Genomic DNA, 14,187 nt, shown 5'->3' with positions numbered 1-14,187 from the left:
GCTCAACGTTGAGTTCAGAGGAAATCACTGTAGAAATGTCATCCACCTTAGGCACAGGTGCTAATGCTTCAAAGAAGCAGCTCCAGCAGGCAGGTCAGCAGACACAGCCCACGGGAGAACCATGACAGTTCTCTCCCAAGGGGTTGGCAAGGCAGGCTATGACTTTGCTCCCTGGCCTGCACTGCCCCCCCGTGGAAGCCTGTCCTATGACACCTATCCTGGGAGAAGGTGGGACCGTTCTGGTGCCTGTGCCTGGATCACTCTCTCGCCTGCTGTGCCCTTCCTTCCTTCTTCTTCTCCATGCCTCCCCTGCCCAGAGTCGGCCTTGCCTTGGATAAAGAAAAGATGTTGGCAAAGGGAACTGCAGCCCCAAAGCCATCACCACACACGGCTGGGTTTCTAGGATGTGCATCTACAGACCTCCAGTGGCTTCCCATCTTTCCCAAAGGCCTTCTGTCCAGAGGCACCGGGGAGAGGGTGCCTGTGGCCCTTCAGGTTTCCTCAAGTATCTCCTCTGTGTATCAGAAACTCCCCCAAGAGTGGCCTCAGACAGTTTCCTTGGGTCTCTGCTGCAATCTCTTGCACCCAGAAAGACTTAGACCACTGGCTTTTCACAAAGCACTTACTTGGCTGAGGTGAAGACATTGATGCCACTTCCAAAGCTGGAGTCACAGGAACCTGGACCTCCTGTGGGAAGAAGAGGGACAAGGTGATGCTTCCTGAAGCCTGCCTACTTGTCTGTAGAGACAAGACCCTGTTCTCTCCTCCTCAGCACCCACTCCTCCACTGAGGCTCCTGAGAAGGAAGCCAAGGATCCAGCACTTTTACAGGCCCCAGTGCTCAGCTAGGCTCAGGGCTCTCACAAGCTGGGGACACACTCATGCTGAATACAAATGGGACATTTCAGAAAGGTCTGAAGGTCCAAGGGCAGTGGCTGTACATGACTTAGGTTATGTAACATCGTGGCCAGCAGGGAATGCAGGTCAAGTTCACAATATGATGCTATTTCTCATCCACAAGGAGGGCTAATGACGAAATGCAAGAAAATGCGAGTGTTGGCTAGGTACACATCACTGGTGGAAATGTGAAGTGGTGTTGCCACAGGCTGTACAACAGGCTGGAAGCTCCTCAGAAGTTAGACACAGGTGCCCAGCAGCTGTGGGCACCTGTGTGCCCTCTAAGAGCCCCACCCAAGAGCAATGCAAGTCTGTATCCTGTATCTTATGCTAGTGTGACCACCTACCATAGTCAAAAGGTGGGCAGAGCCCACATGCCTATGCATGGATAAACAAACTAAAATATTATTTAGCAATAAAGAGCAACAGGTTATATAATGGATGAACTTTGACATGCTGAGTCAAAGAAGCCAATTCCAAAACTACATAGCAAGATTCCATTCACTGGAAACGATTAGAATAGACGAGTCTGGAGACAGAAGGTAGGTTAGAGGTTACAGAGTGCTGGAGAATTTTGGGAGTATGGGGTGTGATGGGCAAGGACTTTAGGTTGTTGATGATGTCCTAAAATTGGCTGTGATAATTATACAACTCAGTGAATGAACAAAAGTTGCTAATTGTACATGTTCAGCTGGGTATGTAGAGTCTACAAAACCTCAATAAAAGGGTTAAAATGATTCTGGGAAAGAATTGTAACCTTGAACTCTGCACAAGTCCCTTAGCATGTGGCCAATTCAAAACCTTTACTATACTTAGCTTTCTGCTGCAAAACTCAAGCAGGACAGGACTGAGATAATCCCAACCTTTTTCTTTGGCGCTTAATTAAGTTATCTAAAGAGCCAAGACTTTGCGCATCTGGAAGGCTGCCAGTGGGCTCTCTTCTAACCCCAGTACTGGCCAGGCAATGGCCACAGCTCAGAGCATGAAGGAAAGGAGGAGGGGTCAGCAGCGTGAGGTGCTCAGATAAGGGGTCAGTACCACCATTCAGTGCTGAGCCAATGCAGCCCCAACAGGATGCACTGCAGACAAAGTACTTCGATTGCATCTTTCCCAAGTGCTTAACTTCAGGATGCATGAGAGAAATGTGAGTCCAACTCATGTGGAGAGGTGGTCAGCAAAGTGACCAGCCAGCCCTTCATAATTGTCAAGATTAGAGGTGATTCAGAGGACAGCAATTGGTGTAATGTGGAGTTTTACCTACAAAGGGACAGGAAGGGACAAATGGGGTCAGCAGTGTCCTAACATATTTCCAGACAGCTCAGAGAATATACATAAGGATCTCTTTATTCATTTTCTGTACACTTAAAGTGATCTTCTAAACTGAGGAGAATATATAGACTATGGCGTGGCAGTCGTGTGGGGCTGAGAAACTGAGGATACCTCCATGACTGCTCTAAACCAGACAATAGCAGGAGCCTGTGATTTTCCCAGAGTCACACACACACTGAGAAAGAACAAGAGGAGGCAGGGGGCAGACAGAGACGGAGAAAAAATTGTCATAGTTTCTGCCTGGGATTTTTGTCACAGTTACCTGCCCCCTGTATTCTAAATTTTCAGTGCTTCTCAGTCAGGCTTGAGTTCAAAATTTCTTGACAAGGGTGCATGGTGACAATTTCTCAACCAGGCCAACAGGCAAAAATTATAAAGGAAAAGACCTGAGAAGCTAATGGAAATTGAAACCTGATTTTAAAGTTGCTGGGAGAATACATTTATAATGCTTTCACTGTCAGAACCAACACAGAATCAACACAGCAAACAATTTCTCCAAGTCAAGCCAAGAAAAGTCACTCAGGGATGCATCTGCCTAACATGAATGAAGCCAAGGGTTTGGTTTCTGTTGCACACCCATGTGTACACATGTAACACACACACACACACACACACACACACACACACGCAAATAAAATAAAATAAAGGAAAGCAGCTGAAAGGTGAATGTTCAAGTTCTTGACAAAGCAGCTTATTCATTTCTGTAGCAAATGCTTCCATGGCTGTTGGGATGCATTGAGGAACACTTGTAAACAGGCAACAGATGTTAGCTCACTTACTGTGACAGGCTGACGGTGCCAGGACTGTCAGAATAGAGGTGAAGAAGGCAGGCAAGGTCAGAAGATTTGCTCTAACAGGCCCAGGGCTGGGTGTCACTGTGCAGCATTCTGAGGAGGGCAAGCTGCTCTAAGAGGCCAGGAACTGCAGGAAATCGTCTGACTGCAGAGTAAGATGTTTTCGCTCACTCACCAGGGCCTGAACATTTAAGAGATGCCTCACTGCCATGGAAGGCTGGGAGGGAGCTCAGGCGTCTCCACACTGGAAGTGCTTTTGCAGCCACTGGCCCTCCCAGGGTCAGTTCAGCACTATGGACTCACGTGGGAAGTGCCCCATTCTACAGGTTCCTGCACATGCTAAGCAAGTGCGCCATGACTAGAGCCACACCTCCAGTCACTCTTCCTGCTTTTAGCTGGAATTTTCTATAAGGAGGAGCTGTCCTTTCTTTGTCACTCATTCATTCATTCAGCCATTTATATCAAACATTAGGGAGCCATAGATATTTCTTATGTGAGGTTTTGTTTCTTTTATTCTGACTTTTTAAAGACAAGGTCTCATGTAGCCCAGGCTGGCCTTGAATTCTCCATGTAGGGAGGATCAACCTTGATTTCTTAATCCTCCTGCCTCCATAGCCCAAGGATTACAGTGCAGCATCAATCCAGCTGTTCTGTTACAGATGATGACTAACATTGTCCCTACTGTCATTCAAAAGTTTTAAAGTTTACAAATAAAATATTTTCTAAAAATAACAAACCAAGTTTTTAGCCTATTCCAAAAATAGCCTATGGTCTTTCTTCCTCCTGGTAAAGGGGATCTTTATTTCTGTGTTAAGTAAGAGGCCCACACTGCCACCTGCCTTCTCTAGTCACAGGAGTGGAGGAGGGAAGGCTATGGCAGCAGGCCAAGCCTGTTGTGGCATTCACCCTACTTATGTCATGGTGCGCAGGGCCTGGAGGCAGGTGGAAAGAGGATGCAGCGAGTGATGGGAAAGGCAGGCTGACCCACGGTTAGGGTCCGTACCCCTGAAGTCCACCCTCCTTCTCTTATAGGAAGCTACATATCTGTGGATAAAATGTCAGGATACCAAGCCTGAATCTCCAATCGCCTCAGCCAGAGCCTCTGTTTCCACCCAGTCCCCTTCCATGAGCAACACAGAGCAGACAGACACGACTCGGCAGGAATGGCGCTCCCTCCTGCAACTCTGGCACTGCAGAGGCTGACATGGGAGGATGCAGAGTTGAATCCTGGCTTGGGTGACACAGCAAAGGCCTGTCTCAAGAAGAAAGAAGACAGGTGCAGGTAGAAACTCACCGTGAGGCAGTTTGCCACAGGATTATCTGCTCTACCAACGGATGCTTTGGCTAGTCACTTACTGGGGAGGTGGTTTGTGGAGGAAAACAGGACCTTTGTGTGATTTCCAGTATCTTCCTCAGTATAATTTTTTGCATAAGTATGTGTGTGTTGTGTGAATACATGTGTGAAAGTCCACTTTTGTGGACGACCCTATGTTTGCATGTGGAGGCCAGATGCAGATGTCAGGTGTCCTCCTTTTCATTTTCTGTACTGAGATATGTTTTCTGCTGAATATGGAGCCTGCTGATTAGACATGGCTAGCTAGCCACTTCTTCTGGGGATCCTGTTTCTACCTCCCTAGAACTGATGTGTGCCACCATGTCTACCTTTTATGTCAGTCCTGGGGATCCAAACTCTAGGCCTCACGCTTTACCTACTGAGCCATCTCTTCAGCTCCGATCCAGTCTCTTAACATTTTGAGGAAGGAAAGAAGACAGACAGAATATAATGACCATTCAGTCAAGTGAACTATATGTACTTTGTTCCTGGCTCTAAGTGGAGAAAAAAACAAAACAAAACAAATCCAAAAGTCCAACAAAATAAATCACAAGTCCACGGGGAACTATAAGCCCTGAATGGACACTGGATCACATTAGGGCAGGGGTTCTCAGCCTTCATGTTGCTGGGGTTAGAGCCTGGCATTCAGCAGCAAGCCTTAAAAATTTACAAATGTATCTTTAAGAAACAACCACAGATGTTTGTAAAAACATTTTCTTCTGCGTGAAAGTTCTTTTTAGCAAGGATTATAGGATTAAGATGGAATTAGAAGTAGCTAAGTGATTTATGATAGATTGGTTAAACAGATTAGAGCTTTATCTATCTGATGTAATGACACAAGGTCAGTGCATTAATAGGAAGCACAGTTTAATGAACTGGGAGATGATGAACTACATCCTCAAAGACAAAAGACGTATTTGAATTACCAGTCCAGAGACTGGCTTTATTAATATACCTAATTATACAATGCTGGCTAAGAGGGAAAGTCAGCATATATTGTGATTTTAAAAAACTGTACAGAAACAGCCCCAAATATCCACACAGTGGAAGAAATAACTCTAATATCTACTCACACAATGGAACAGTGTTCATCTATAAAAAGAAGTGAAGTACTAATGTATGCTAGCATGGAGAAACCTTGAAAAGTGAAGTGAAGGAAGCTAGATATGATCAGGCACATATTGTACGATTCCGTTATATGGAATGCTCACAACAGGCAGGCCAGGCCCACAGGGCTGAAGGCAGCACAGAGCTGGGGAGGGTATGAGGATCTCACTGGGGCATGGTAGAAATGTTTTGGAAATGGATATGTCAAAAGATATTAAAACAAGTAAGTTGTACACTTTAAAATAATGTCAATTAAAAAAATAAATTAGTGCAGATTAGTGCTGACTAACCTGGAAAGATGTGTACTATTGGTGAAAAAATTCAAGCTTGTAAGGACTCCATTTGTGTGTGTGTGTAAAAACAAAATACAAGAGATACAAGTGTATATTTATACATCAAAACAAAACAAAAACACCAAGAAACAACCCATTTACAGTCCACTTGCACACTGTAGCTAGCAGTGGGGAGTCCTGGGTGATGCACTTCAAGTGCAGTCCTTCTACCACCTCTTCAGGAACATGCATTTCCTTTACAGTCCGAAGGTTTGAAACAAACACACTGTTTCAAGACCTCTGGGAAGCTGCGCCTGCACACTGCCCATGCTCCCTCTCCTTTGTCCAGGTACAGGCCCTTGCGACCATCCCCCAGTGTCAGTGTAACCCTGCTCTGTAGCTGTTCTCACAGGCAGATCTGCATCTGATTTGTCTGTACTTGCAGCACCCATAGATAGAGCTGACAAATCCTGCCAGAGTCAGATTTGCCAACAGGTGGATTTTACTACAAGCACCCTGGAGCTGCCACTAGCTCTCTACTGGAATCCTCTGTATAGCCTCCCTTCTCACTTGCTACTTACTCATTTAGAATTCAATGAAGAGAAACAAGACTGCAGAAGGCCCAGCAAGAGGGTTTTGCTATGGGAACACATATTTATGCTCTGACTTACAATGGTTCTTGATGTCCTAGGACTTAACTACCTCATGCTGCAAAGGAGGTATTCTTAGAACAACTGTGTTTTGCTTTCAATACAGAGTTTACAAAACTCCACATAATGCCTCCAACAGGCTTTGAGATGGCTTTGGCTAGCTGTAAGTGCTCTAAAGGTGTTCAAATGCATTGACTCCCAGTATTTTCAGCCAAAGGGTTTGTGGATTACAATTTAAGTCAACGAGCACCCATGTTTAAAAAAATACTACAGCATTTGTTGTGAAGAGTATTTGTTATACAAGCAAACATCTATTTTGGAACTCACAGCCACCCTTCAAATTAGGTGACAAGGGTTACCCCACTCAACAAGTAAGGAAACTAAGCTTTGGAAAGGCTAAGCATCAAGGCCAAGTGTGGAAGCTAGGAAGGCTGAGATCAAAGGAGGCCAAGCAGTTTAAGGGCCAAACATGCCAGAATCAGTGCTGCAACAGCCAAGACAAGTAGCAGATGACAGAGCTGGCTGGGTGGGTAGGTGAGGTGGTGGTGGAGTGGGATCAGGCCAGGCACATTGAATACCACAAGGACAGTGTCAGGGAAAGGACTTTGCACTGCAATCCCATAATGGCAGGGCAATGGGGAGCTGCAGGTGGACATGGCTGGGGCAGAGAGTGCAGAGGAGGAGCTCTGTGCTTTGGCAGGAAGAATCAGCTCTGGAGGGTTAGGACTGCACATGTATGTTTGGAGGGTTAGAACTGCACATGTATGTTTGGAGGGTTAGAACTGTACATGTATGTTTGGAGGGTTAGAACTGTACATGTATGTTTGGAGGGTTAGAACTGTACATGTATGTTTGGAGGGTTAGAACTGTACATGTATGTTTGGAGGGTTAGAACTGTACATGTATGTTTGGATACATGCAGACACACAGAGGAACAGGCTGCATCAGCATCAGCTGAGCATGCAAGAGACTCAAAGAGGAAGACCAGACAGGAGGCACCTGTGACAGAGAGGTGGTCCTGGGCAGAATAGAAGGAGCAGACAAGGATGGGCTAAACTTGCCCATTTCTTGGCTGAATCATCTGTCTACTAGCATGCTAGGACTCTGTCCTAGAAAAGAATGTGATTAGCTATAAGGTGAGCAAGGCTGAGAATAAATGTAAAGCTTCAAATGGGATGTTCCCATTTCTAGAAACTACTATAAAGTTTGCTGTTCATCTCTTTCAATGCTGTTTATGAGGTAGTAAAATCCAGGGCAAACTGCTGAAATGTACTCTGGTTTAGGGTAATGTTCTCCTCAGCAGACAGCTACTTGAAGGTGGCTTTGAAGAGCTGGTTAAAAGGATAAGGACACTGTACTGGCTGGTAATCAAACCCAGGGCTCCCACGTGCCAGTGGAGAATTCTCCCGTTAAACTACCAACGCACCAGCTCACAGGGCACTCTAGAGCTGCTGCCACGCCCCAGAGTGGATCAGCTCCTCTCCAGAGAGTTCACTGCTGCCTCAGAAGCAAAAAGGAAGGGGCAGGACTGCCACCTCTGCATATATATTAACTGAAATACAATTTACACCACAAAATTTTGATTAACACAACTTTACCACTGTGAAGTATATAAATGGGTGGTTCTAAGTACAATCACAAAGGATTTGCTCTATTCAGTTCTAGAGTATTTCCACCGTCTCCCAGAGCAACCAGGATCTGTCCCAGGCCCACTGTCCCTTCAGCCCAGGCAACTACTCTTCTACTTGCTGATGGGAGTTCAGAGACACCAACCTTCATGTCAAGACAAAGTCGGAAGGAAACCAAGCAAAAACAAGAAGAGAAAGTTTTCCGACACAGAAAATCAAGATGTGGGATTGACGCATCATTTCAATTGTGTAATGTTAAAAATGTGACACTGCTCATCGTCGGCGCAGGCAATCCTGCTGCTTTGTAACTTTTCCCTTCTGTGCAACATTTCTAAAATGAGAACCATCAACAAAAAGCTCACATACCAGCACAAGCTCACAAACTGTCTATTACTGAGACTTCTAGCTTATCCTAGAAAGAGAGCTTTTCCTGTGCAAGGCCTACATTAACCTACCGAAATTTTCTCTTTCCAGGAGTTGTCAAAAAGTACACAAGCTACTGCTCTGGCCACGTCTCCCTCTTGCTGGTGAGAAATCTACCACAGAACCAACAGTGCTCCACCAATGCTCCTGCCATGTGCTCTTCTGTCTCCAGGTGTTTTATTGCTCTGGCTCTGGCACAGCTGTAACCTGGTACCCAACATAGGTCCAGCAAGGTAGCTCATTTTCTCTTCTACCAGCCAAACCCACAGGAGGCGGCCCTGTGACCTGGCAGAAGGCTGTCTGCTAACCCGTCAAGGAGTCAGCAAGCACAGTAAGCACGTGCCATGGCTATGGCGTTTCTCTGGCCCAAATGTAGGTTCCAGACCCTGCTCTGTCACCCTCAGCCATCTGCACAGGGTGTGCATCCATTTACTCTCTGACTAACTGAAAAGGAGGACTCCCCCTGAGGCTGTCAGAGACACTGAGGCAGAGGTCCAGGAGATAAGACCAGCAGGGCTTTAGAGGCAAAGTCTATCTCCAATCAGCATAAAAGAAAACCATGTCAAAAAGCATTGGAAGGACTGTTTAAAGGCAATGACTTATGCAGTAGAAATTTCCAGTACTTAATAAACTAGCATTTTCCTGACCTATCCTCCCTGAGAAAGGGCCAGATGCTAAGAATCAAACCAACTGTGCAGCTCGGTGCTCTTATGTTCTTACCATGTTCCCAATAATGACTTGATGGTGGCTGATCCCAGTTGGAGATCAAGGGCAATGTGTCATGTCTTTTGAGGTGGCAAGGGTGAAGAGCATGGGCTCTGGGTGCAGCTGCCAGACACTAGTCAGCTGTCAGAGCCTGCAGGAGTGGGCTAACAACTAAACGAGTCAACATATGTAAATGATACTTTAGGTTTAGTCCCGGGACCTCTGTCTTCCCAGCAGCAGAAACGGGGACTCTGACTCTGGTCAGGGTACTCACCACTGGCTGTCCCCTCCTGCTTTGGCAGGGAATCCTCAGGGTTGGGTTCGGTCTGCTTCTGTGCTACTGACTTTGGCTCATCGGGTTCATCATCCTCAGGGGTGACCAGCTTCATCAAGCTCTGGTTACACACATTGGCCACCTCCTTGATACCTGTCTACTGATGTAAGGATCACCCCTATGCAAAGACCTCCTAAAGCCCAAGGCCACCAGGCTCCCTGGTCACATAGACTTAGTCCTCCCTAAGTCTCGTTCTTGTTACATGCACCCTTGTGAGATAGTCCTCTTTCTTCTCACAGGTGGTTCCTCCTCCATTTGGATATTTCTCACCCAAGACACAGAGGGATGAGCTCAGAAGGGTAGAACCTTGGCACATGAGATTGCTGCTCCATATCTGGAAGTAAGCCAGTGAGGACTGGGGACAGCCAGCGTTAGTCTTGCACCTCTGGCTTTCCCAATCCACATTCAGCTTCATCTCTTGCTTCCCAGGAGTGAAGGAGCCTAAGGGCGTCCTTCCCATTCACAGACCCACCACTTCAACCTCCTCTACAGAGGGAAGGATACTTTTCTTGCGGTCATCATAGGCCAAGCATGGCAGGACAGCAGTCAGGATCCCAGAGGAATAGGGCAGCATTACCCGGCCCGCCAGCTGGATGAATTCCCGCATCCAGCACATAGCCGTCAGCTGAATCAGGTCATCTGGAAGAGAAATTGGTGGCTTCTGGTGGGGCTGGCACATACACTGAGAGCTCCTCCTACCTCCCAAGCACAGAGGCTAGGCCTGGAGGCTTGACTGCTTCTAGCTATATGAATACAACATTTCCTGGGCTCCCTGCTCTCTACAGGGCTGTAAGGATAGGTTAAGAGTGAAAATCTTGCGCTGGATTTCGAAAACAGCAGCGATACCCTTGCCTGTTGTAATATGACACACTTCCTTTCTAAGTGGAATTCATTTTCCTATCATTGGACCCAGAAAACTTGCTACTCTGGCCAACAGCATGTAGTTGTGTCTCTGGTTTAAGCATAGGAATCAAGAGTCCTGACAATGTCTGTGTCCTGTGTCTCTTGGAACCCTGCTAAGGCCATCCAACCTACTGGATACTGAGCTCCCATGTCAGATGTGGGTCACTGCACACCACACCTAGCTCCAACTAAGCCTGAAATCATTATGACCAGCCTGGACATGGGAGCAAAGTCACCTAGCTGACCTGGAGGTTCTTGGCCAGTAACAAGCAGCCATTGCTGTGACTGTTTCATGTGGTTTGACAGCCAATAGATGCTGCGGGAAAGGCAATTCTGACCTCCACACGTCCTATCTTTACCTAAGGCAAAGCACATCCACAAGGTCTTCAGGCCAGGTGAAAGTGTATGCTTATCAGAGGAGAACATAGATCTCTTCTCACACCCACCACCCTACTGCTTCCAGATCCAGAGTCACATGTGGTGGCTAGCCCACATGGGTCCCCCTTCTGCCCCATACTGAAGTCTAGATATGAGAGACAGGGGCTTCTGAGGCAGCAGTTGTAGCTACAGGGCCTCCACACACTCACCTGTGGTCTGGCAGTGGATCACCAGGATGTTGGCCATCTCAGCAAACTTCACACTGGATGGGTTCTTCTTAATTTCTTTCAAGAACTCTCCAAGAACCACCTCACACCTACCAGTGAGAAAAGGAAGCATAAGCTAGCATGAAAGCCCATTTCTGCTCTGGGTCAACCCTATACTCGTCAGGAGGACACTGAGCAGGGGCTGGGAAGGTGAGCGTTCTACTCCTCCATGGGGAAGGATATAGGAAGAAGTTCCCATAGACACTCGAGCGAGTGGCAGCTGCCTGCCGTTTCCCACAACTCACATTTTCCGAATCTCCTTGCCATTGTCACCCAGGATCTGGAAGAGCCCATCTAGGATCTCTGGCAGGTAATCCAGCAGGTTAATGTCTGGCACCGACACCAGAACCAGGATCTGATGGAGGGGAGTAGGAGAGGGAGAGCTGAGAGCTGGCCCAGGTGTAGCCTGGTCTCCTACTCTTCCCTTGGGACCAGCAGCAGAAGGACTAGGGTCCTGTGTCACAGCATTGTAGTATCTACATTGCAGTGCTGCAGGAATTTTTCTGTTCAATGTGCAAGGAAGTGGGAGTTTGACTCCAGGAGGATTTGGGTGCTAGAGGAGAGGGCGACTAATCGAGAGGGCTGGATGAAGCTAGACGGTTCACAGAGGTGGAGCTGCTGGATGTGGCACCAGGGGCTTCCGAGATCCTGGGCAGTTTCAGGACAAGGAAAGAATCACACCCCTTCAGGGCAAACAGGACGTGCAGTAAGACTACTCTAGACAGAGTGCTTTTCCAGACAAGGTCTCACTGTGTGGTCTTAACTGGCCTGGAACTTGCTTTATTGACAAAGCTGGCCTTGAACTCACAGAGCTCTGCCTGTTTCTGCTTCCCAAGTGCTATGAATAAAGGCATGTGCCACTATGCCCAACCCACAGTGTTTTTGGTGATGAGGTGTTTGAAGGTTATTAAGAGGTAGAGACAAAGAGGTGTCTTTTAGTCAAAATAATCACTGTGTGTCCCCTAGTGGAGTCCACATGATTCCACTAGAAACTCTTGGTTGTTGGAAGAATCTACCAAGGACTGGGCCATACCCAGGAGATGATGAACTGTCGGGCGTATTGGTTGTTGGAGTAAATCCTCTCCCGCAAAAGGGGGATGAAGCTCACCAGGTCAAACTTGCTGCTTTCTGTCACAATGTCCTGTGGATTGAAGAGTGAGGTTATGAAAAGCCAGCAGTGGGTTTGCTGTGCTGCTGGCCCTGGGCTCACTTGAGGGTCAGGTAACCATGGAGAGAAATGGCAGAGCCTAAGCCAGGTAGGAGAGGTCCCTGGAGAACCGGCATTGTGATAGGCCCAAAGCCTAACAAAATAATGGATGGCCAGCAGAGAAGTCAATAGACCTAAATGAATGGCAAAACCCTACTCTGAAGTCTGGGCCAAGGCTTGGCACCCTGTCTTGGAAGGCTGGGTCGAAGTTCAATTTCATCATTCTGAGTGGGGTATGAAAACAAGATTCTTAATTGCTGGCTCAGCAGTTACGGGCACTAGCTGCTATTCTTGAGGATCTGGGTTAGATTCTCAGCACCCCAGAGACTCACAACCAGCTGGAACTCTAGTTCTAGGGGATATGACATCCCTTTATCACCTCTGCAGTGACCAGGCACACAGGTCATAGACATAGACATAGACATAGACATAGACATGCAAGCAGGCAAAGCACCTATATACATAAAATATCCAATCCCCACCCCAAACAGAAGATCTTCACTTAGGGGGACAGCCCAGTTCTGTACTTTGACAGTGGTAGTAACACAGCTTTACATATGTCACAGAAACTGCATACCAAGCAGTGAGCTTTAATATGTGTGTGCTATATAGAAAAACAACTTACATGAGGAAAACCACCAGAATTTCTACTCTACACGCAGAGGGAATAAAGTCTAAAATACAAGAAGGTTGGAGTGGGGTACCTTTAAGAGGCGGTCCAGGAGCTCAGATCCACTTTTCACATTGGGGTCTGGGTCAGCAGCCAACTATGAGGCACCAAAACAGAGAAACAGAGGCAATGTTCAGTCACAGTGAGACGTAAGCCTAGAGACCGAATGCAAAGCAACAGCCAAGGCCATGATGCAGATCAGCACACCACGTGGTGTCTTTCCCAGTGTCTGACTGAGAAAGGTAGTTACAACCAGTTACAGGAGAGTTCCCATTTGTTCAGGGGTAACCCAAGATCTGCTGGGGTTCCCAGGCCATGCTGGAACTGGGTCACACGGTTGTTCCCACTGGCTGCTCCCAGGGCACGCTTATCTTAAAAGGCTTGGTTCTCTCATGGGCCCCCGAGACAGCCGTGAGGGTGGCATTGAGAAATGGTCATGTTGTTCATTCTACAGGGGCCACTCTGCACAACTGAGTAGGGTGACTGCCCCAGGCTGAGGAGAGAGCATCCCCACCAGGGTGAGGGGAAAGGCAACCCACCAGACTGAGAGCCAAGAAGGACAGCAATAGGGACCCTAAAGGTCTATAGGGGATCACTCTTTAGCACAGGGAGCTTGTCATGACTGTCCTTCAAAGGGACAGCCTGTACTGTGGAGTCATCATTGTTACCTTTGCCTGGGAGGTTAGTGCTTCTCAAACTATGAGCCTTTCCGATAATGTGTACAGCAGGCAGACATTTCCACAGAGTGGAATGAGGGTGAACGGGACTTAACGATACACTGATACAGGTCTATGAAAAATCAGACCTGGGCATTAAGTGTCCCCTGCAGCAGTGTCTGCTCCTGCTCTGCCTGCATCTGTCCCAAGCTCTCTCTCAGGGTCCTAGAAAGTCAAGTCAGGTAGGTGGGCTGTTCTTAGCTGAATCAGAAGTTACCTTACTCAGTCCATCGAAGAGAACATTGAAGTGCGGCAGCACGGCACCTCGGGCCACTTTGACGATATTGTAGAGGGCCTCACAAGCGTAGTAGCGCAGCCTGCTGTCTGCGTCATTAAAGCAGGTCAGCACTGGCTCTATCAGCTCCTTCAGGTAGAGCCCTGAGTCCTGTAACGAGCAGCCAGGACTAGTCAGAAGGGTTAGTCCCCTCCCTTGGAGACGCTCAGGCCTCTGTGAGAGCTGAGCTAAAAACACTCATCCCAAGCCAACCTTCCAGAAGTAGAACCACACTATGGGGACATGGCTGCCAGGCCACACGGTGATATTTGCTAGTAGTCCTAAATGCAGAAGTCTTGATA

At 47.4% G+C, this 14,187-nt stretch overlaps 1 protein-coding gene across 6 annotated transcripts in view; it reads right to left on the bottom strand.

Annotated features, from left to right (window-relative positions):
• The window catches only part of Vac14 (Vac14 homolog (S. cerevisiae)), a 101,870-nt gene that overhangs the window by 73,954 nt on the left and 13,729 nt on the right, over window positions 1-14,187 (bottom strand). For 5 of the 6 annotated variants that reach the window (XR_003947268.1, XR_003947269.1, NR_151675.1 and 2 more), the window contains exons 3-10: window positions 13,829-13,996; window positions 12,930-12,992; window positions 12,052-12,159; window positions 11,264-11,373; window positions 10,962-11,068; window positions 9,976-10,110; window positions 9,412-9,564; window positions 627-687 (exon numbers count right to left, since the gene is read on the bottom strand). Coding sequence is in view for 2 of the 6 variants with exons in the window: in XM_006530918.3 (XP_006530981.1) it covers window positions 627-687; window positions 9,412-9,564; window positions 9,976-10,110; window positions 10,962-11,068; window positions 11,264-11,373; window positions 12,052-12,159; window positions 12,930-12,992; window positions 13,829-13,996 (905 nt within the window). In the remaining 4 variants the exon portion in view is untranslated. The remainder of the gene's footprint in view (window positions 1-626; window positions 688-9,411; window positions 9,565-9,975; window positions 10,111-10,961; window positions 11,069-11,263; window positions 11,374-12,051; window positions 12,160-12,929; window positions 12,993-13,828; window positions 13,997-14,187) is intronic. The other variant, NR_151674.1, reaches the window with a different exon arrangement.

The sequence above is a fragment of the Mus musculus genome, chromosome 8 (assembly GCF_000001635.26).
Source record: "Mus musculus strain C57BL/6J chromosome 8, GRCm38.p6 C57BL/6J".
In the NCBI taxonomy this organism is placed as follows: Eukaryota; Metazoa; Chordata; class Mammalia; order Rodentia; family Muridae; genus Mus; species Mus musculus.
The sequence above is the reverse complement of the archived record's forward strand: the minus strand, read 5'-3'. Positions and strand labels throughout refer to the sequence as shown.